Source organism: Cyanistes caeruleus, chromosome 1, assembly GCF_971803275.1.
Source record: "Cyanistes caeruleus chromosome 1, bCyaCae1.hap1.1, whole genome shotgun sequence".
Taxonomy (NCBI): domain Eukaryota; kingdom Metazoa; phylum Chordata; class Aves; order Passeriformes; family Paridae; genus Cyanistes; species Cyanistes caeruleus.
Window position 1 is genome coordinate 120,916,995 of NC_141701.1, and position 24,990 is coordinate 120,941,984.

The 24,990-nt window shown below is 39.2% G+C and overlaps 1 protein-coding gene across 2 annotated transcripts; it reads right to left on the bottom strand.

Annotated features, from left to right (window-relative positions):
- Nucleotides 1-430: 430 nt before the first annotated feature.
- KLHL7 (kelch like family member 7) lies at nt 431-24,327 on the bottom strand. Of its 2 annotated transcripts, none has more exons than XM_023948685.2 (11): nt 23,970-24,327; nt 19,886-19,988; nt 18,824-18,917; nt 17,502-17,626; nt 15,579-15,754; nt 13,064-13,238; nt 11,750-11,892; nt 6,838-7,078; nt 3,635-3,836; nt 3,271-3,368; nt 431-1,687 (listed from the first exon to the last, which is right to left on the bottom strand). In XM_023948685.2, exons 1-11 carry the CDS (start codon nt 24,087-24,089, stop codon nt 1,404-1,406), a joined length of 1,761 nt encoding a protein of 586 aa, XP_023804453.1. In that variant the 5' UTR covers nt 24,090-24,327; the 3' UTR covers nt 431-1,403. The 2 variants fall into 2 exon arrangements, with proteins under 2 accessions (XP_023804453.1, XP_086710173.1); XM_086854047.1 differs by having other exon boundaries at nt 22,279-24,264.
- Nucleotides 24,328-24,990: the final 663 nt, after the last annotated feature.

Genomic DNA, 24,990 nt, shown 5'->3' on the forward strand with positions numbered 1-24,990 from the left:
ACGAGGAACAAGCCTACAAAGAAGCACTGACTTTGAAAAACCAGGATTTACTTAGGAGAAGCTGGAGGAACTTCAGAACTAAAACAGACTAAACATCCACAGCACCAGCGAGGTAGAGGTAGGCAAGCACCAACTTTTAAAGTTAATTCACTAGTCTCATAGAAACAGACCTGAAAAAACCAGCAGGTTAGAAGAGAGGTGATGTAACTATGATGCAGCTATGAATAAACTAGCACGGGAGCAGGACAGATATCATTTGTATCATTTTCCAGAACTGGGAAGAAGCACACCACATCGATGACACCCAGAGCTTGAGAGGCTGGACTTGGGAGGCTGCATGAAGAAATTTACCATCATGTGGGCTGGAAGCATTTACAAAATTCTGTGCTTCTTAACCAGAGATGAATAACCATGCGCAACTTCTGAAGACTTCTGTAAAGTATCTTTAATGACTTGGTTCATGCCATTTTAAAAACAGTCATTTTCAAGAAGAAAATCAATATATCTGTTGTATTGACTTTGCTTTTCTCATTCCTGTTCCCATGTTTGCTAATGATTTGGCATCTACAGTCTGATGCCTGGGAAGATAGATTGAAAATTCTTTCCAAGTTTCCAACTTGCTAATTATAGTGCACAATTCTCGTCGACTTGCCCCACATTCCCTACCTCAGTGTAATAAAAAAAATAAAATCAAAAAGTCTTTTTGAGAAAGCTCCATAAAATGCCAAAGAGACCATTAAAGTGTTCCTCTAACTTCTATGTATGGCCTCTCCAACCTTAAAGAATTGATAAGCAGTCATGCAAATGATGGAAGAAACTCACTGGAAGAAGGCAGTTATCATGATCTAGAGAGCTGCTAAAACCTTGGGAATCTTTATTAGACAGCAGTCCTTGGTCTTTCCTGAGAAAATATCTTCATTTTATCCCAGTAAGATTTCTGCAGGTAGGTATGAAGGAGAAAAAATTGTTGTTCCTCTTTCTCAATAAGCCAAGCTGTATTTACTCACCTTCATTACAGGAAGTGTCTCTGCAACTGATCTTGGTAAAATGTCGTTTAACCAGAAATTTTTTCTTCATCAAATGCTTTAGAGGCATTCTAAATATTTGGACTGAGTTTGTGTTTGACAAGGCCACACCCACAGTCCTTTTAAAGGAAGATGCCATGTGATATCACCTATGTAAGTGGATTCTCAAAACACATCCCCATCTCTTTAAAACAGATAAGAAAATGGGCATGACAAAATCCACATTATATAATATGCTGTATATACAAATTGAAAGACTGCATCTCATTTCTTTTCCTGCTACTAAATTTGACATGATTCAGTAAAACATGGAAGCAAACCACCAATAACCATCTTTTCCCAAGTCCTTGAAGAATGCCTTGGCATCTCCTACAGTCTTCAGATCTCTAGAGTTTCTTCATTTGCCCCACAAGTGTCTACAACACAGATTAAACAACTTGTCACTGGGAAAGCACGGACTTTGGAGTTGGCTATCCACTTGTCTGTTTCAGTGTTATATTCAAGAATGTGCCCTAAGCGACCAACACCCTGAAAACCAGCCAGGACATAGACTATAGATCCCACCGCAGCACACTTCACTGTTACACCTTTCCATGGCATTGGAGACACCATCTTCCATTCATTCATCTTGATATCGTAATATTCTACATTATCAAGGCCACCTACAAAGCAATGAGATAGATAACTGATTATGTTGCACTGTATGGACTGCACTAGAGCATGCAAACTTAAATCTTTTATTTTCATGGTTTCAAAAATCCTACACTTAAAAAAGCAAATCTGAAAATATACCCCAGCTTCTAAACTAGCAGCTTATCCTTTTATAAATACAAAACACAAGCAAAGTGGAAAGGAGATAGAAAGTAAGATGTACTCTAAGAAATTCACACTAGATGCTTTCTAGAGATTCCAACATGTTATTTCATGAACAGAAGAATTTTTTATGTTGAATTTCTGGTGGATTTGGGGCTAAAAGTGAGGAATTACCTGAAACTTCCCTATAGCAATAGCATTTCATTCTAGAGGGCTCATGGGTACTTTTACTAAAACTGGCCATTTACTGATAGAGGAGGTCTCTCATCATGATGATAGCAAAATCATCAAAGTGTAGAAGCCTAAGTCCCTTTGAAAAAGGCGAAAGGAACCAAAAGTTATTAGAGATGAGTAGATTTTGTGACTAATATTTACTTCTTCAGGAAATATGGTAGTAATTACACTTGACAATAGCTATACACATCCTGCTGTCCCTTTTTAACTCAGTTTTCATTTCCAGTACTGAATTATTAGATCTGAGAGATTAAGAAATCTATCATATATTAATAGGTAAGATTTTTTCACCCCAGACAACTTTTCTTCATTTTATTCCAGTAAGAACAATTTTTAACACTTCTAAGAGGAGCATTCAGTGAATACATTTATATTTTGCAGATGGCAGATTACAGATTGATAAAATGTTTGTGCAATAAATATATCTTCTTACTTTTGCATTAAGAATCAGTCATGATGGAACAGTTTCCATAGCCAATCAAAAATCAAGCTATATTCTAAAATAGAATTCATCTGAAATAAAGTATTCCACTTACCATAAATAGTGATTAAAAAACCTCATTAACGAGAATTTTCCATTTTGAAAAGCATTTCACAAACCCTGTGCAACTAAAATTAAATTCTTCTTGTAAAGTATTCTTCTTCTAGTTTTAAAGACAAGGAAACAGGCAGATCATAATTGACCCGGCCATGACAGTAAATTGTATTTTAAAGTTAAAGCACTGAAAAGAGGTCTCACATTTTCACCATTTTACAATACCACACTATATTTAGTCTGAGACTGAAGTTCCTAAAATAGTGGCTACACCTTTACCTGTCTCTCAAAAGAATGCTAAAATCTCTGAAAACACATGAATAACTAAAAATAACCCACAAACCCAAAATAAAAAACAAACCAAAAATCTTCTCAGATGCCTGGTTTAGCCATATTAACTATTTCAATTAATTAACTGGGCTACAGTAGAGGTGCATATCTGAACTTGACTGTCATTAGCACAAGAATTTGAAAAGTAAGGTAACAGTGAAGTGGGAAGGTGAAAGGAAGAAGGCAACACTGATGTGACAAGAACAGGACATGTTTGATGGTGCTGCTTAAAGCTTTTCAGCTGAACAGAGTGGAATGCATTCATTCCAAAAAAGAAAAATATGCCCACAAAACCATGTGTGACCAGATAGGGAATTAATAGAATTAAAGTACCTAAACTATTTTGTCCACCCACAGCAAATATTTTGTCCTTTACAAACACCAGCCCATGATTCTTTCTGGCTTCAATCATTGGACACAGTTCAGTCCACCTGGGGAAAATAAATCAAACAGAAAAGGACAAATCACCATTTGCTTCATAGAAAGTAAGTATAACCTATCATTAGGAAAATAAAATATGGAACAAAGCTGCTTAAGAAAAACCATCTTTCAAGTAGAACTACAAAGAACTGATTTCTTAATGCTGATTCAGGAAAAACTCCTTACCAGAGTTTTTCCTGTAGTCATCTTATACTTCAATCATTTACAGAGCTAGCAAAGACACAAGTGACTAAAGCCAACCTGACTTAACACTTACGTTTCTGTGGCTGGGTCATAAACTTCACAGGAATTCAGGACTCTTCCAGAAACATTGTTTCCCAGGCTCCCTCCGCATACATAAATGAGCCCATTGGCCTCTACCATTCCATGGCTGCATCGCTGAGTCAGCATGCTGGGCTTTGTGTGCCAGCTCTCTGTTCTCGTGTCATAGCATTCAAATAAATACAGTGCAGAATTGCCTTAAAAAAAATAGAAACCCACCAAAGTGGCATTAATCTTCATGGTTGTCTTTCAAGAGAAGAGTCTAATAGCAATTATCAAACTGATGCTTTCTTTGTTAGTGGAAAAGGGAAAGCTGCTTTCCTGCCTCCAAATGTAGAACTAACCTCCTTCAAACTTGGGATTATTCAGAAAGCACATACTTGTAATTATTTTGACTCTTTTGTTCCAAAATATGCAAGTAAGTTTATAAAACTGCTATTTGTGTTTAAAAACAGCAAGAAAAAAAAAAAGTTATTTTTTTTTGTCTTGGAGGGGAATAAATGCTAAATAGAGATGTATATAAGTTATCCATCCCATTGTCATCAGCTCATGCTACTCTTACTGCTTGGAAATATATTGAACTTTCAGATGTGGAGATGAAACCAGCTTTATAAACTCACTACAGGTTCATGAGTCTTTTTCCTCTAAGCAATGTGACTTGCCCAATAGCCAGAATACTCACTGCCTTTGGAATTTGACAGCTTATGTCATAACATATTCCTGGAATTATTAGCAACCACAAAACAGCTACCTCTGCCCAATTTACTTTCTTCCTGAGGACTGAGAGATACTTATTGTCTGGATATGCAGGGTGTGTGTACTCTTCCCTCAAGAGCCAAGTAAACTATTCTTGAAATAAAAAACAAATTTTCTAATGAAAATATATAGATGGGGGCCTAAAACACTTCAGCTAAGTGACTGAATCACAGCCAGGGCAGAGAAGGCTGAATACAACTTTCTCAGAAAAGAACCACATCCTTCTCTTTGTTTCAAAATATATATTCACCTAGAACAGTAAAAGGTGCTTTTTCTTGTGCCTGTTTTACCTTGGCTTTCTACTTCTGAAAATTAAGCATGTCACACTAGCAGCACTTACTATCAGCTGAGGATTTGAACCTTCCAAGAGATGCTGTATTTCCAGACCCAAAATAACTCCTATCAACACTCCTATAAAGTATGCATTTGTTCACTCCCTCCCTGTCATTCTCAGTATCACCAAAAACTATACAGAGTGTACATTTTTTTCTTTCATGTAAATAGATGTTTTCTTTGATGTAAATAGATGTTCTTATTGCTTTGAAGTTGCAGAAATTCCCATCCATGGAAAAGCCAGCAGACCTGTCTATTTTTTAACCAGGTAGAAGCTTCCATTTTTAATACAATGTATATCTCATATATTTAGTATAATGTATTTTCTATCAGTATTTCTCCTGCACTGAAACAAGAGTGGAATCTGGTGTGTTCAGCTTCCAGACTCTATCAGTTATTGCAAATAGAACAGGACTCCCATCAATTCAAGAAGGAGAAATGAGCCATGTTGTCTGTAATGGACTGGCACAGTAATCCAACCTCTTCAATTGATGGAAAAAACATGCAATTTTTAGATTTCTTTACAGCTAAACACACTGCAGCATTTTATGAGATGAATGCTTTCAACATAACTGTCTGATTCAAATTAGAAAGTATTAGATTCAGGAGAGACAGACCTTTCCAAGCTTTCAGTATTCACTGAATTCTGAAGAAAAAGTACAGGCAAAATAAATTCCATTATTCATGTTTAGCTTTTACTATTCTGTCTTGATTAATATTTATGGAAGCAAAGTGCAACTTTGAAGTAATGCAAGGGTGTATCCAGAAGAAAACTGCTACGTTAAAATTTCAACTGTAGTTGCATTAACCATTTACCATGCATTAGAAAATATACGTACAATGAAAAGTTTCTGTTGTTATTCCCCATGAATTGAAACATGAGAAACTGAAGATTAATGAGATGATGTATTGTTCCAAGTTTCCCAATGTGGCCTTAGCTAAGCCTATTTCAAGTAATGAGAAAGGTGCTATTTCACATTCACTACACAAGGTGGCAGCTGGGAACTGCTTATTCTGCTGTTACATTAGACCTCTTAAAATATTTTAGAGTTCAGATAACATGGCCTAAATGTTACAACCTCCATTAAGTGAATTATCAATGTTAAGCACCGGTCATGACAATTCTTTCCTCTGTTTACCTCCCTCTGCAGCAAGGCAGACCTCAAAAGGATCTTCCTTCTAGGACTTTTTTCCCATTTGTTTTTATTCCCCAGAACATAGCTTTATCAGCATAGCTGTTTTTATGACTATACCATGCCTGCATTTCAACCTTTGGGTTTTTGATGATGTATCATGTTTATTCCTTTAGATGCATTATTCAGCATAGTAAAGGAAAAAAAATAAAAATCATTGGGATTTTTTTCTCTCTCGAAAAAGCTTAAGAAGGGGACTTATGCTGTGGTGTTACAGGAACATATTCTTTTGTCTAAACATTTCTGCATTTGTGGAAGCAAACCAACAGAGTAACAAAATAACTCCTGTCATTTGACAGAAAAATTGGCAAAATTCCTTTACAGGACCAAGTACAATTTCACCACCAAAAGCAGTAGCTGTAAAAGATTTCCACGTCCTCCCACCACCCTCCAAAGACCCCAGCATATATTGGTCATTGTCAAAATACAGCTATTCTGGTCACACATTCCAGAAAATTTTAGACTACACTGAATTCTGTGGCCTTATAGAAGAAAGAAGAGTGGGATTCCTGAAATACATTTCATCGAATCACACCATCATAGAAATTTTAGGGTTGGAAGGGACCTTACAGATCATCTATTTCAACCCCTCTGCCATGGACAGGGACACCTTCCACTAGATCAGGTTGCTCAGAGCTCCATCCAATCTTGTCCCTATTTAACTCTTTAAGAGCTGCAGTGTACTTCTTACGCCAGTTATTAATTTCAATCAGTGAAACCATTTTCAAAACAGAACAGAAATAGGTTGTTGGACTGGGCAAAAGGGGATAAAATCCTAAATATGGCAAATAAACTCATTAGGCTAACATGGCAACGTGCAGTTTCTTGTCAACAAAATCATGCAAAAAACCAGAAAATTTTCCAGCTATCTTTCTTTGTGCTTTTTTGTTTGTTTTAAAGATTTTTAGTGTCTTACCCACTTCTGAACCACCAGATGTATAAATTTTGCCCTCAGCAGCACAGGCTGCAAGGCTATCTCGAGGTGTTGGAGGTCCTAGCTTGGAATACCAGCTATCCTTCACCACATTGTAGCAGTCCATTCGCTTTATAGGGAAGAGCTGGGAACCACCCAAAATATAAACTACGTTGTCCCAGAAGACACAAGCTGCATCCCTGCGCTTTTCAAAGGGACATCGGATGTCTGTCCAGCTGTAATCCTGCATTACAAAGAACAAGTAATGTCTAATAGATTATAACACTTACCTGCACAGTGAGTGTTTTTCAAACAGAGCTTTTCATAGAGATTTAGATATGGTCAGTTTTAAGTTCCTTTTCAAAACAAACATGAACACTGTTTATTGAAGAATACTCCTCAGGCGTACTCTTGAAAAATTCTCTTAGACACAGACATAGTTAGCTGCAATGAACCATGACATTATGAATTTCTATTTCCTCATTCCCTGTGTGCACCCAGTACAGCTTCCCTGAAAAACAGTTTTGGTGTTTTTTCCAACACAATTGACCTCCTACTGCTATCACGTTAGAAACAATGCATGTAATCAATAAAGTAGGATTGCATTTTCTTTTATAGCAATGGAAAAATACATCTTACATATAGTAACAGATTCTTTCTAAAAAATAATAAAATACAGAATGTACCAAACAGAGACAATGGAAAAAGGAGAATATAATATCCAAATTGACAAGCAACTCAGTAAAAAAGCTCTGATACATACTTTATTACCATGACAACTAGAAGCTTATTTACAGAATTTACAAAACACAAATGTTCTATAGCTATCCACAGTTGATAGCATGAGAAATAGGGTAATGCTCCATCACAAATACTGGCAGTCATGATGCCTAGAAACTGATTTTGCATAGATTGGCAAAATCAGCAAGTATCAAATATGAGCAGTAATGCCCAAAGCCTTTAAAAACACCAAACTCGACAACTGATGGCAGACCAGGATAGCATACAGCACAAGAAACACTTCTTGAGTAATAGCATCTCACATATTCCATGAGCATAGCTTGAATCCTATACTGAACAGGAAAGTATGGGACCTTAACTGTTGTCTGTGCCACCTCAAGAAGGTCTACCTCAACCTGCTGAATGACCTTCACTGGAATGGTTCACACAAGACGTTACATCATTACATTTTCTTAGCAAGGACATACTTCAAACACCTTGGTCAATGAGGAAGAACAGCGACTCCTACATGGGGGTTCAAAGAAAGAGAGGCAGAGCATGTTATAGTCCAGAACATCTTACAATCTTTTCTTGTAGCATCCCCCATATCAAGAAGAGCTGTCAGCTGCATGTGGCCCTTTATGGTGAGAAACAGGTCCTGGGGCATCCTAGAAAGGAAAGCCATACTACAGCATGGCAAAATAAATAGCTGCATAAATCTTAAGAAAATGTCTCAGTGCATTGTGTAAGATCAACATACTTTCTAGCTCAAACTTCTGGCAATTTTACAAAATATCCCTGTTGTTTTACTTTACTGTTATAAAGGGCTGTGACTTGACCCACTTTTATGGCTTCTGCTCATGTATCCGTTTCATCCATACCTTTATCAAATGAAAAGCCATAACTTGAGTATACTCAGCAGTATCCTCCTCTTTCAGCAGGAGGCAATTTAGGTCATCTTCTTGCAATACTCTTCGATGTTAGTCTGTACCACATAGAACTGATTTCAATTTTTGAATTTAACACACTTAGGAATTAAGCAGTGTCGCTTTACACCACAGTCAAGATCCACACAGCCCTGGGCAGTGCAAGTCTCAGTTCTGGGGGACTGAGTAGGGAAAGACGGACCACGATGGTGACTCTTTCCCTCCTGATCTCTGTTTTCATCAAATTGCAATGCAGGACACCAGAGGCAAAAGCTATACCTTTTTCTCTTTCATCAATTTATTGAATCACTTATTAAAACTACCTGAACTCCTGAGAGCTTCAAGACCCTGTGACAAGAATGGAACACATACAATTATAGGCCCTGTGAAAAAGTACCATTTTTTGTTTAAGACTCTTCCTCATTTTCAGTAGATTCCTCTTCCATGTTTGTCACAAAAGCCAGCAGACATGCCCACTGTGGACAACCTCCCCACTAACAGCTTACTGACTACAGCTCTATCTCCTCATAAAAGGTATGCTGGTTCCCTTAATCATCAAGAAATAGCATTGCCAGGCATCTGTTACTTTTTCTTTGCCATTGTTGAATTTTGCACTGCTGAGAATTTAAGAATTCCAACCATTTCTGGCCTCTAAAGATAGTAGTTTCAAAAGAATTAGCATATTGCTGACAAAATCTCAATCATATATAAATTCTGTACTGAGAATTCATAAAAAAACCCAAGTATTTTATTCCCAACCTAAGGAATTTTTTTTTAATATTCTGTGAAAAATTCAACAAGAAAATGCTTCCCACAACTGTTAATAGAACGTCTAGGATTTCTAGTAGTATTTTGAAATCATGTATGTCTACTCAAATTAGTGCCAGACTGCTCCACAAGTGTTATGCCCATCTGCATCTGTCCCGTTGCATCATTTTGCTCTCTTGCTGAAGTACATGCATCAATAGAAATACCAGTTACAGTGCAACAAAGATAGCAAATATAGTCTTAAAATAATACTGCTAACATTCTCAACAAATAAAACACAGTATCCAATCCAGTCTTATTTAAAGAACCCTTCTGACAACAAGGAAATTAATATTAGCATTAGACACTAATTTTGTGTGCAAAGGAATTGGTGAAAATTAAAACTTTTGCACTACTTTTTTATTATAACAGCTATGGAAAGTCATATTGCAACCAAGATAATATTTTCAGGAAAAATTTAACCTCTTTTAAATTATTTATGCAACATGCAACAATTTAATTAAATTTCTGGTTTTAATTAAAATCAGAAGTGAAGGACTAGGTCACCAATCAATTCAACAGACAAGCAAAATTCCAATTTTTTCCCCAAGGTCCTAACCTTGCAAAAGTACATACACAAACTTAATTCTCTGTTCTGTAACCCTCCCATCATCTTTTGATGAGACCAATTAAAGTGAGTTAAATGGTAATTCAGCAGAGGTTCTGGATCCTTGGTTTGTTGCATTTAATAAGCTATTGTCACATTTTAAAGATTAAAATCAAATACTCAATCAAAACTCCAGAAAAGGACCTTTAAATAGCTTAAGAGTTGGAAATTAAGTAAAAGCTGTTCAACAAGACATGACAGGCTAGCTAAGAGTATCCAAGAAAGTATATAAGCACTAGGAAAACACTATGTGAAGTAACACATGCTTGTTAGAATAAAGATGTCCAATTACACAGTTTTAAAATTTTCCTTCCCTGCCCCATTCTTCCCCCACTCCTTACTCCACATGCAAGGCTTTAAGTCTTGATTAAAAGGCAATTCTTCAACATTTCTTCCAAATTCAGGGTTTTTTTGTGTTATACCTGGACAAGTAGTCTATGAAAGGTAAAGCTCTTGTATCCTACGCTTTATGTAGACTTTCACAGACACTACTTTTTGTCTACAGAACAGACTGCTTTGCCAAAACCATGCAACTGACTGAAAAGTTACGAATGCCCTGATCAAATGCTTCTAGAACTTAGACCTTGTAAAGGAGAGAATTATCTGTTCTGCATCCCTCACCTCCTCACCCCCAGTTGAAGTACTGCTTATCTTGAGTATGTGTATAAAGGAAAAAGGCAGTCCTTAGTTAAGAATTTTCAATTCCCAATAGGCATACACATTAAGTGTCTCTCAAGCTAAGTCAGCAAAGCTGGTAGGTTTGAGGTTTTTTCCCCCGAGACTTGAGTGGTAGTCAGAGAAGGTGGCTTGAATTTTATCTTACAAAAGGAATGTGAAAGGAAAGTTCAAAACACATCCCAAAGGCTCATTCATTCAGAATTAGATTTGACAGGGCTCACATTGACTATAAAGTTCACACAGCACACAAAACTGTTTGAAATTTTAACAAGCATTTAATATGCTGAGTTAGAACTAGAATTGCTTCCACAAAATATTACATGCACAGGATCTCATAACTTAAGAGAACCCTGATGTTTACGTAGCAAATTTATTCTGTGCTACTGTGTATGTTTGCCTGGTAAAACAGGGTATGGGTAATCCTTCTGTAAGCAGTTGACATTTTTAGACCCTTTAGTCTGCACAGCTGAAATAGACACCACTCCTGTGGCTTGATTTTATTCAAGAATCATGGGAACAAATTTCAGGCAGAGCTTGCTTGTTCTTAAATTGATCACCTCTAAGTTTTTTGTTGTAGAAACTCACTCTTTTCCACTTATGTAATACTTGGCTCCCCATTCTTTTCCTTATATACTCTTAAGAATAAAAAAACCTGAACTATTGGGATTTAGAAGTGGTTGTATATTTAAAATAAATGTACTAAAAAACCCCTACAAAAACTAGGTTCTACACTAACATACTAGCCAGTAACTTAACATGTGCTAAAAAAACCTGCTTTGAGTTAATATCTAAACACCTGAGTGCATGCACATGCATACAGACTTTCATATATTCCTAACCAATTTCCTAACGTTTCAGTGACCTTTTGTTTATTTGCAGCTGTGGAATGCACATACCAATCAATGCTCAACTCGGGACAGATTGATCAGCTCTGCATATCTAATATTGCTAAGAAACGAATACAATCATTCTATTCAAAATGAAGTATCACATCTAGGTACACAGACTTAAAAATACTTAATTAACCATATTCTTCCAATTGTATACCCAGGAGGTAGGGAATACTTCCTTCCTAATACCGTTCTGTAGATCATTATGTCTTAATTAGTATCATCAACAAAGAAAACAGGTAAGATTACAAACAGTGAATCTTAATGCATTCTGAGGTAACGATTACCTTGGGATTAAAATATCTGCAGGACTGGGGCTGAGAGCCTCCAAACAAAGCAATGCGATAATCATGTTTTTTTCTTCTTGGTCGGGTACCTTCCACTAACTCTTCTCGGTCTTCCGGGGAAAGGAGGTGGTATCTCATCCCACCTGCAAGGAAGACAACAACTGTTGCAGATCCAGTGTAGCTCACACATGGATAGGGATGTTTCAGAGGCAGGGATGGGGGAGAGATGGACGGGAAGGAAAGGAGGAAAATCAAGTTTCTACATTACACCTATACAGTTTTGATTCAAAATGGAAGAATGCACAGCAGCATGTGAGGGTGGGAGCATACATCCAGATTTACACCCTGTTCCAAACTGGCTGCTCCATGTGAAAACAGGACAGATACAGACTCATATTATGTAGCAGCAATGCTCAGCTCATTTACCCAATATTAACAAGCAATTAAGATTGTTGCATTAAAACAGTCAAAAGGAAGCAAGCCCAAAAGCATTCCAAAGAATGCAAAAACATTGGTGACATTACAAGCCACTAAAACCAGACAAAAATCCTTATTTCCTATACAATGCACCCAACTTGGTGTCACACAAGAAGTATGACTGTGATGTCAAATGTCAGCAAATACTTACCAACATATAGGGTAAATTTGAATCCTGCTCAATGAGTCTGAAGGAAAACAGTTGTGTACTGATTTTTATATCTACACTACATTGAAGCCAACTAGTTAACTGCTACTGAAATTGACTTTCTTTCTTACGTGATAAAATTTTACAAATGGTGTCTAAAAACAACAGGAAAGCTTGTTTCCTATTTCATCTGCACACTGAGAATGCAAATGTAGGATCATTGTAGGACTAATGGTCAGTATACAACAGATAAAAACAGTAAAACGTACACCTAAAATTCTAATTTGCTTAGGAAAGCTTGCAAATATTGAAAATGTTGACATATTTCTTTTATTAATGCACATACAAACATGAACAATATTGAAATTACAAGCCTGTCACAGAGGCAGACTAACTTTCAGTTACCCTAATGAGTCATTGACAAAATCTCTATTCCATTACTTCTCATGGAGTTCATTCCATTTGCTAGGAGAAAACAAATGAAAGTCATACTGTTACATAAGATGAGTTTTATTTACATAATAATCTGCCAATCCAACTTCAACTAAACACAGCATCCTATAGGGAACACAGATGGATTTAATGTGAAAATGTTAGAGCATTTTAAAGCAAAGAATTTTCAAAAATTTTCAAAGCAATTTTTTAATTATACAGAAAATCATAAAGATTTTAGCTAGAGGTCAACTTACTGATCACCATTTTAAGGCATTCTGGGTTATCCTGAATAAGTGGTTCAGCCTGAACTGTTTTACTTAAGAAGTTCTTTGATATTAGAGGAAATCGGACTTTAGCAAGAATATCAACCATGTACGGCTGGCGATTTGGCTCATCATACTTCAGCCATCTGACTGCTGCATCATAAACCTTAAACAAGAGACAAGGAGAGAAAGAGATAAGGTACATCACCACACAGCAAGACAAGCAACAGAACCTTAATGCTATGAATTGATTCTAATGCCTGCTGGAGGTTAACTTATGCTAACATTTTATTATGTGTGGATCCCATTGCCATCTTTCAAAACCACCCCCCCCAAAAAAACCTTACAACAAAAGTCAACCAAGCCCAAAAAAGGACAATGCTCAGACAAGTAAAAAAAATGCACAACCACTGAAATAAATCTCATTTACAAACTTCAAAAGCCTACTGCTTCTGCTGTTTAACTTTTTTCCCTCTAAAAGGAAAACATGACTCTGCAATTCACATTTATGTGGGTAACTCCTGTACCAGGTTAAATCTAATACTCTTCAAGTTCTGTGCTATAGCACCAGTAATGCTTGCACAGAAATGAAATAACTTCTATCTGATACAGTCTCCTGAGGTGATAAACTGGTTCTCTTACCAATCATCATGTTGGGTATCCAAATACACTGCTATTGTTGTGTCTTAGGGGACCACTTAAATCAAAGTTTTACCTGCAAACTACTGTAAATTTACCAGTGTTTCCTCTTTTTCTCCTTCTCAAGAGAAAAGATATTGGGTTTTCTTAGGGGTCAGGGAAGGTACATCAGGGAAGATAATCAAGAAATCTGCTCTATTTATAATTGTCCAGTGGGTCAGGATGAAAAAAAAATAAATCTAGGATTACATGTATATTCTGACATTTCCATGCTGCTCTCAGACACAGCAAGCTTATGCAGTAGCACTGACTCTGAAGTGGCAGGACAACCTCACTGCAAGCAATAGCACAGCCAGTGTCTACACCTGTAGCTGAAGCTGGTCAGTGACTGGTGCTGAGTGACAGATAACATGGAAAGACACTTCATGGAAGAATTATTCAGGACTACTAGACCCCAGCTGTAACTCTGCAAAATTACCAGAAAATGTGTGAGAGAAAATAATAATTAAAGGCTCAATTCCATCAGCTAAGGAAATTCAACGGAATGACTTGAACAGGAACACTGTATAGGACAGGGAGTACTTAATGCTACCTTCTCTTTTAGCTAAATATAGCTACGTTCCACACCAAAACAAAATTAGAGTATAATGTCAAATTTCTAGCATACTCCTGAGAAATAAGATTCCTGTAGTACAGTCAAACTTCTGTTTTCATACGTTACATCACCATACAGTAAGACAAACAGCTAAACCTTAATGCTGCAAATGAATTCTTCTGCCTGTTGGAGGTCAATGTCAATGGAAACTTCAGTCGGCACAACATCCATTTCCAAGAGCATATACATACCATCTAAGCTACAACATCCCTCTGTTGCACTTCAAAGGTTTGAGTCAACTCACAATGCCATACCCACACAAACTTAAATTACCTAATTCAAGCACCAGAACAGCAGAGCTACAAAGGCAAGATTTCAGTTTGTTTTCAACAGCTTTGCTAAGAAGCTACAAGTGCCCAGCAGCTGCAAGTGCCACTCAGCTGCTCCAACCAGACTACAATCACCTGTCTGGGCTGAACTGTAGATACCCATATGTTTCCTATTTTCTTGCAGTAGGAAGAACAAGCTGGCCAATAATCATTCAGGGCTGTGCTCTAAGCTGAATCAAGCATTCTAAATGGGAGAGCTGTGAATGTAATTTTTACCACAGGTTACAAATTTTAATTGAGTGAACTCCACGCTCCTTTCAGCCACCTAAACTTTTTTATGCCCAGCAATCCACCACTGTCAATGCATGTAGCTTTCAGTATTTTACGCATCTTAATTTCAAGTCCCTCAGTTCCCCAGCTTTGTGTATATCTATGCTTCCATCAGAAAACTCCTCTCTGGAATGGGCTAGGCCATACTCAGGTAGAAATGTGCATCCATTAAGGTGCATTTTGCTCAACTGAAGTGAAGCAAACTTGCTTCACTTTGAAGCGAGGTTTGAAGTGATCCACTTTCACCAAAAGCACATAAATCCCAGTCTAGAAGCATCCACTACAAAACAATTTAGCTCACATACGCTATTGAATCAGAAGCCCTATAAGTATCTTGACAAAGGAAACTGTTCTGCTTATTCCCTCTGTGACTTCTTCCAAGTCTGCTGAAACAACACATCTGTAAACCACACTTGAAATGTGAATATTTATTAATACTTGGTTTTGAACAAGTTAGGATGCACCTTTTTATTCCACAATTTAGCAAGCACTATGTGCATCATATCCACTAGGAACATCAGAAGTGAGATACTTGAATACCTGAAGCCATTTCTTGATTTAAAGATGATCATTAAGTTCAATGCTTTTAGCTGCTACAAAACAGGGATCTCACCTGATCTTCTGCCCTCACTGTCAATGTATCTTGGTTCAGGAGATGTGTCACACGCTTAACATCAAGCTGAAGAAATTCATCTGTCTTGTAAACCTCAGTGAAATGCTGATGGATGAAGTCATCTGCAGTGGCTTTCAGTTCTGGGCAGTCTAGGCATTCTGCTAGCACACTTATGCCTATGAAGGAAAATTAGAAAAAAACCCGTCTAAACTTGAACTGCAATTACCTTTAACATATTAAAATAGAATACAATTGCTGTAATTTCAGTGATACTTACAATTCCAATTTAATATTTATTACCATGTTTTTTTTCTACCCCATTAAAACACATGCTATCATGACTCACCTGCAATCCAAGGCAAACTAAGACAGGGACAAGCTGCTGATCCCTATACCTGCTGAACTAATTGAAGAGTCAGACCTGCAACATCTGCTATATTAACTGTCTCTCCAGCATATTTCCTCACTGTTTCTTTCCCAATTACAAAGCACACAACAGTACCTTAACCAAGTTTGAGCCAAGCCACACTAACCATGTCTAACCAGAACAGCTTGAGAAACTGGATCCACATTTTACAACCTCTCCTGACCTGCTCATGCAGCAGTCACCAACCAAGCCCACTTTCCTTCAACAGTCATGGTGAACTGGGACCTCTCTATACACATAGCACAGTCAGCTGCAGACCACACAAAGTAAAGTTGATGTTGCTGAAAGAACAGAAGGTTGGCATAAAGGCATAAACAGCAATAGCAGCTGAGAAGCACCACTGCCAACTTTGCCATTAAAAACAATGTAAGCACAGAGCTTTTCATCAGGCAGCTTTTCATCATTCCACAGTCTTCCTTCTCACAGAAGAAACGGCAAGTGTGGCACGAGCATACATAGGCATTTCAACATATGGGTTGAAATTAGTCTGAGCTGCTCAGAGTAGTAAAATGTGAACTAGAAAGATAAAATCCACCTATATAACAAAATTTCAAGATTCAAATTAAACCATGGTTTCTTTCAAATACTTTTTCTTTTTATGAACTGTGCACTTGCTTGTGAGTCTGCACGAAACATGTTTCAATTTAAAAACAATGCCCTGAGGAAAAATTGTTTTCATTTTTTTGCAATAAATTAGCAACAAAGTATGCAAGCCTTAGAGACCATAATTAATTTTCCACCTAACAGAAGCCACAGGGCAGAAATATGCCTCAAGGCAAGCCTAAGTGGCATCTTCCTTAGGTAATGCCTATCTTCTAGCAGTTGTTTCAGAGCTGCAGGTGTGCTGCACTGAAGTGCCAGTTGAGTCACTGTAATTCAGATATATTCCGCAAAACATTTCTATTGCTGCTGTAAACATCAGTAATGATTGAGATGTTACTAGAAGAATTACCTAACAATGTCAATAAAAAACATTTAAAAAATTTTCTCTTCAATTTCTGATTATATAAGGTGCACCAAATCTTAAGCATGAAAAAGTATTTAGTTCTACTTGTTGTTTACCTTTTCTGTAACACCAAGTTCACATTAGAGCTACAGAACATGATATCAAACCTGCCCAGATGACATTCATTGTTTTCAGTCAAAATTAAAAGTGAATAAAACCAAAAGTAGCCTAAACTTACTCTGTTTATATTTGTAAAATATATGCTAGTTTTGTAAAAGTTATAAATATTTCAAATTCTGCCTGCAAGTACAGTAACAACTGAAAGCTCCACCTCAATAAACACATTTAGCTCTCTAACAAACAAGAAGCCCCAGCATCCTGACAAGCTGGATGAGACCTTGCACAGTCCTGTGGCAAGGGGAAACAGTTCAGATTCAGAGAAAATTTATTTTTACATGCCTGGATTTAGCAAAATGTTACTGTCTATCCACAAATAGACAGTAAAGCAAAGTTAAAAAATAAACAGTAAATTTAAGTCTATTTCTCTTACCAAGACAATTGGAAGCATCAACTTGTTCTTTTAAGAAGTCCACACACATTTTTTTGACAGGTTCAATCTGATACTGGTTTGCTGCATCTAGTAAAGACTGGACATTATTGCTGTTAACTGAGATTCTGCAAAACAGAAGGTGTAAAATTAGCATCACTGAAGTGACCTATGTTGCAGCAATAAAAAAAGCGACTTACACAAATTCACATAAATGGCAATATTATTTCCCTCCTATTTACCCAAGAATCTTTCACATAAAGTCTAAGGACACATCCTTCATGATCTTTCCAAACTGCTTTTGTTTGGTCTACTTTACCCAGGCAGTGCAAAGAATAACCAGTCCTGGAAACTGAAGAATAAGCCTTTAACACAGGTTCTCTGCAGTCCTGTACTATTGCTATGAGTTGTATGATTAACCACTTGCACAAAAGGAAAAGAAAAAAAACCAAACCCAGAACCATTTTTAATGACCATTTTCAACTCCCAAACAGACATCAGAAAAACCTGTCTAAAGTCTGTCAGGACTGGTCTGGCTGATTTGCCCAGAGTGCATAAGCAGAATAACCAGTTTGGCAGTGCTTCAAGAGAAGTTATGGAAGCCACAGTCTAGGGTTTGGGTATCAGGGCATGCAACCATGTGGCTGGGGTGGGCTGTTAACACAGACTATCTTCTACCACTGATGAAGTATACAAGATTCCTCTCAAAAGAAAGGAGAAAGCCTCCCTAATGAGAGTTAACCCCATTAGATGGAAGGTCTGCCATCCATAGGTCTGATTAAAGCTGATTAAGTACTGTTTACAATCCTAGCCATCTGCAAGAGCTCTGCTGGGTAGGGAGGGGTTGGAAGAGAAAAAAAACCACCACAAAACCCGCAAATACATGGACAAGCTGAGAAGGGGGGAAAACCACTGTTCATAGGAGAGTTATCCACCCTGCGTGTTTTGAGATGAAGGTATAACTCCTGGAAATGGTTCTGTGCCATAGCTACTATGGCCACAAAGAGAGACCCTGCTGATATCAATAAGGACCTGAATTACAGAACCATGGGAAACATCATTTGGCTCCAACACTGAAGTCAAAAGTGCTTTGAATTGCTTTCTGGAGACAAATACCACTCTCTTTTGTCTGTAGGGCTTCCTACTGGTTAAATAAAAAGGAAGAGGGAGGAAGGATAGAAGGTCTAGTCACATCAGGCTTTAAACAAAGGAAAGAATTTTAATGGTAACAAAACAGATTAATCACAAAAGCATCATTTTAAGCTTTTATAATTTAAAATCGGCAGGCTTCCTAGAAAAGCATGAGCTTTAAATAACAAAACTACCTTGCAGTATAAGCAAACTCCACGAGCTGCTCAATAATGTCAGGCTCTGCATCTTTTAGCTCCACTTCAAAGGACTTTGATTCAATCATATTTGCTGCAAAAAGATTAAAAGACAAACTTTTAATCAAGAAGTGACTCTAGTTATTGTATGTTTTGCAAACAGTAGAAAATAAAGCAATTATACAAGGTGGTAACCTGCTAAAAACTGCTCAGAGTTGATTGCTGTTTTCCCAGGATTGCTAATGCAAGTCAGGAAAGGAGGCAGTGGAACAAACAAGATAACTGGTGTGAGTACATCCTTGTATTATCTAAATTATGATAAACTGTCTTGAGTAGAAAAAGTCCTAGACGTTGTTGACTGCAGCCAGACTGCCATGTTAGCATTAGCACTGTCAAAAGCCATTGCCACATTAAAGCTGATAACAATGGAGACAGCTCTGAGCTCCCCACACCCAGACTCAGCACTAGGTTTTACCCACAGGTGGTTACCATTGACCACTGGAATGAATGGTTATTTTACTTCCATTCAACTTCGATTTTACAGTAATTTTACAATTCATGGGTAAGGTATACAAAAAATAAGATACTACATAACTGAATTTTTAAAGAGAGCACAAATGAAAGAACTACAGAACCACAGAATTAAGGTAATCACATTAAGGTAGGAAAAGATCTCTAAGATCATCCACTCCAGCCACTAAACCATGTCTCTAACCTCTGAAAGCCCAATTTATATGCAGAAGTGCCTGATGGCAGACAAATTCTGTAATGGGACAAATAAATTCCCAATTTTCAGCTTAGGGAATGGAGATAAACTCTAATACAATGTATAGGCCTCAATTATTAAGAAGGCTTACAAATGAAGTAACACTTCACTTGATCAAAAGAGAGGAAAAATAAGGGGAGGGGTGAACAGAAATGAATGGAATAAGGACACAAAATGAGACATCTTCACTTAGACTTATCCTTCAAATTAATCACTTTCATAAGATAAACAGGTTGACAGACAAAACAGGATATAATCATGAAAGTTTAAAATTAATCAATTTTCAAAAGACTTACTAGTAAACATCAAGTTAAAAAAATGACTGGCTGAGGCAAGCACTACACGGTGAGCTGGGATCTTTCTTTCTTGAACCATAAGAATGACATCACAAAGAGTTTTCTGAATCAGAGGGAGAAAAAGACAAAAATCAGCATTTTAAAAATATTACAACAATATTTCTTTAGAAACAGCTTATTGAAATTCATTGTTTTTGGTAACACAAACAACTCAAGAACATTATGTGATAGAAAGATTTTTCTGAAAATCAAAGTTCAGTAGCCTGGAGAACTAGCAAACATCAGCTTACCCATGAATTTGTACAAGATGGTCATGAATAATATGAACTCTGATTAAAGTACTTGCTGTAGCTTACAATAATGCAGCAGCTAGTAGGGGCTACATGTATATTGTACTGCTTTCATCTATCAGTGTCTCTGCTGCTGATTTTCAAAAAAATTCACAGGAACCTCATATCTGAAGTCTGCCATCCTATTGCCCAACTGGAGTCAAAGTGATGAATGAGTTTAAAGCATTCAGTGGAGCATTTTAAAGAAAATGTATCAAAAAATATCACTTCTGTGGAAGGGTTTGACTGGCCATACCTGATGAGCAACTAGCTTCCAAACAAAACGTAATTTATTTCTCATTTGTTTGCTGTTTATATGTAGGCAGCTAGTTTCTCCCTACATGTGAACTGTCATGTTCTAGAAGAAGAAAGGAAAGCAACAGAACTTCTAAAAGCTTCCAGGAAGGACTGGGGTAAAAACACATAATTTGAATAGATTCTAAAATGCTATCTCTTCTAAAAACATATTGAGTGAAATAAATGCATATCATACTACAGTTAATTATAACTATCTATTAAGAAAAACTGAGCGGCACTGCTTCCTCAAAAAATAGGAAATAATTTTGGATTATCACCTTAAGTTCATGGAACTGCTTTCAAAAACATCTGTGTACACCCATCCCAAGGCCAGCCCCAGAAAAGAACATTTCTACTGTGGGAAATATATATTTGCGACGGTGTTTCCCACATGGAGACAATATTATCTAGGGCTGATAATCCACATTTACAATTCCTTTAGACATGCCTGTTCTTATTTTTTTACAGGACACTCAAAAGCACATACTAGACAAAACATAAATAATACTTTCAAAAATATTATCTAGCTGGAAGTTGGATGTGGGTGACATACAGCTTCCTTTGTAGTTTTAAACCATTTAGGATTGAAACAACAACAAAAAAAGAGACCATTCTGGAAAAGTTTCAGAGGAAATCCCTTAAAAGCTGAAATTTCTAACACTTCTGGTTCAAAACAAGCATTGGAAACTAGCAATACAAGATACCATAAAATCCTGTGGCCAAGCTTTGCCAAGACTTGCAGCTGTTGCTTGAGCGCAACATTTCTAAAACACATTAAATGCCTCAGCTCAGCATTTGAAACACCTCAGATGTTCTAAGGCCCCTCTGGGTGCATTTGCCAACCAAAACAGACCATCATTTTAACTTCTTTCCCTGGGATGTTTGTGGGTGTGACGGTTCAATTTCAACTAATGCTCTTCTGAGGATTTCTGCACTTCCTTCCAGAAGGACCCACTGTTGTCACTGGGTCACCTTCATGACGGAACAGGTGACTGGTGTTAACCAAAGGACACACCCGAGCGTCAGCTTCTGCAGGGCACTTCACCTTCCAAATAACAGGTTCAGCAACACCTTGCAGCTCTATCCCAGCTTCATTCCCAGTGACTTCATTCTTGGCTGACCTCCACTGAGCTGCAATGTTGTAACAAATGCTTTATGCACATGCTGTCCAACAGCTCTGGAAAACCCACAAAGATGTGGGTCATCAGTGCTGAAGCCAAGCAAAAAGTCCTTCAAGTACTCAACACACTTGGCCCCAGCACCTCACCTGTACTGAGTGCAGGTATGTACATAGCTTACTCCAAACTCCCACACTCATGGAGGGTTCCTCTTCATCCCAGCTCACACAAAAAGCAGCGTCATTATAATGAGCTGTAAGTTCCCACTGGCCCAGATTCCTGTAGGATTAAACTAATGAGCTAAATATCTAGAGCTGCATGTGCACCTTGACATTTCTATCACAGGACATTTTAACTCATATTCAGCTTTTGTAACTACACCATAGTTCTTGACTTAGAAAACATAAGAGGAAAGAGCTGACTACAAATCCTCTTACACCTTCAGCATGACTAATGAGCTGAAACTTAGTGTGCCTTCCTCTGGCTCCTGCTGATTTCCCAAATTTATCCTGTATATTCACACCTCCTCCTACCCCCTCAGTGATACATGAGCTCCTCTTACAAATGACTCCTAAAAGAAGCATGAGTTTCATGAAATCAACAAAAATTTCTGGACCAGTCAACACTGTGTGGGATACGTAAAGCTCACCTGAGGTCAGATGAGAAGTTTGTAGGCAAAACTCAGAGCTGCACCTCCTTGGGCATAACAGATTCTGCAATCTGAATCAGAAGTACACACAAACTTCACAGCACTTAATCCTGATCCTCTCACTCCTTGTTTGGAGTGGCTTATAGCTACATGAGAGCTGGCACTCCACTGTACTGCAAGATGAGGCACTTACACAGAACAATGTGATGCCACATACTGGAACAGGGACACAGCAAAGCACTGTGAATTTCTGCACTGGGGACTGCACATATATCGACAGGAGGGTAATATTTCCTTTATCTGCTTACAAATCATAACAGCATTTGGCATTCCCTTTTAAACAATGGAAGAGGTATGAACTAAACACTGAGGAACCAAGTTATGAATTCAGCCACACCTTGGAATATGTTTACACTTTTAGATCAGAAACAAAGCCTACATAAACATAGATCACAGGCTTTAAGTCTTAATTCTACTATCTGAAGTCAGTGAAAAAAAATTTAGTTTTCATAACGTAACAACTTAGTTGTGTGAAATGGTTTACGAAGACGAAATAACTGACTGGCTATTAGTGAGAGAAGAATAGGGCTGAAGTGCTAGAGAAAAGCAGAACCAACACCAATACTTGTGAGGTCAGGACCCAGACTGCTGGTACAGACAGCATTAAAAGCTGGACTGGGCCTCTGGCAAGACTAACACTGGAGGACAAGAAAATAAACCCTAGAAGACACAACACATGACAGCACCAAGTGCGAAGCCCCTATGTAGTCTGGCTTCAGAATTAGCTTTAACTCTGGCTCCACATCTCTTTTTAAACAAACCAAAGTTCCACAACCAATGAGCTCCTCCTCTGAGAAGAGGAATTTCTTCATATGCACAAAGTTACACATAACATCCTTCTTCTCTTGTGCCATTAATTTAATGGTTTTTATAAATAAATAATTAAAAACCAAGTATTTATTTCAGTTTAGACAGCTCAACTGACATGTATCTGTATAACTGCAATTTTGGTTACCACTCTTGCTCTATTGGTAAACAGAGGAGTCATCTTTAATACTCATTAAACTATTCACCATGGAAACTATCTGCCCAAGAATTTGAGGCCGGATGAAGCCACCAAACTCCTACACTGCCACTGGCTTCCTAGTGCGATGGGCAGAGGTACTCAAGACAAAAATGCCACCTGTGAAACCAAACAATGGTTCCACTCATGCCTCTCCTCCCGCTGCAGTTTCACTGTTCACAGGGGGCACAGTCAATTTGTTCAGAGAAGAGTTTCTGGTCAAAAATCCAGCACCAAGCGCCTTTGCACTGCCCTCAGGCTTCGGTTCGAAAAGGGCTCCGTGAATGCTCCGACCGGAGACACTGGGCCATCCATCCATCCATCCATCCATCCATCAATCCCAGCCTCACTCCTGCCCTACCACACGCAAGGCGCTATCAGCTAAGGAAAAACAGATCCACGGCGTCTTCGGCCTCCAGCACCCACAAGGGGCCGGCGCAAACGGAATCGGAACTCGCCGCTCTCCTGTGCGGCTCCGGAGCCCCTGAGGCACCGGCAGTGCCGGTTCCGGTGGGATTTTCCCCGCAAGAGACGGGAAACCCAAGGGACCCTCGGCGCGGGAGCGGGATCTGCCCTCAGGGCAGCACGGACATCGCGGGCCGCCGGCCCCAGCGAGCGCCTCCCGTACCTGCTTGCGCATGGCGTTCATGACGCCCATGAAGGAGGCGAGCAGCTTCGCCTCCTCGCGGGCGGCGAGCTTCTTCTCCGTCTTCTTCTTGCTGCTCTTCTCCGACCCGGGCGCGGCCATGCTCGCCCGCGCTCACCGCCGGCGCGCCGAGCCCGCCCGGGAACATGCGCCCGCCGGCTGTCGGGCGGCGCACAGCGTGTGGCGGCGCTCGGCAGGGGCGGCAGGCGGGGAGCGGCACGCCCGGGGGACGCGGGCAGCTCCCGCAGCGCTGCTGTCGCCGCGGCGGACGCGGCCTGGGGGCGGGGCCGGGCGCGCTGACGCCATCGGCCGGCGCGCGGCCCCACGCGGGGTAAACAAAGGGCGGGGAGGGGCTCGGCAGCGTCACGTGGAGGGCGCGTGCGCGGCAGCCTGAAGGACGCGGGCCCTTGGGGGTGTGGCTTTCCTGGGAGGACACGCCCGTTTGTGGGGCGTGAACAATGGGGCGGGGCCATGCGGCCGAGGGGGCGGGGCCGCGGCCGGTCCCGCGCGGGGCCGGGGCTCCTTCCCGGGAAATGCGATCCCGGTCCTTGACGGGCGCGCCCGGAGCTCCAGGGCCTGGCCGTGCTGCTGGACACCCTGCCGTGCCCCGCAGCATGGGGCTGCCCTGCTCAAGGGCTGCGTGGGCTTCCTGTGCCCCGAGGGAGGCAGCAAGGGGAGGAATGGCTGCTGCAGCTCCCGCTGGAGGGATCTCGTCCCGTCTTGGCGACGTTCTAGTCTCACGTGGTCTGGCTAAGGAAATAAACGTGATCCAAGAGAAAACCTCTTTGTCTTGGCAACTGCAGCCACCCCTCTTCCAGAAACAGTGCCAAAATGTTTGGTGCTTTGATTCTCGTTTTTTGAGTAGGATAGTGACAGGCAAAACAACGTTTTAGTGTGAGTTTGCTGTTTGTGCGTTTGTGTGATGTTCCCAATTTTAATTCCACAGATAAGGCGTTGAACAGCTTAATGCCATGACTTGAAGGGAAAGAGATTCCTGCAGAAA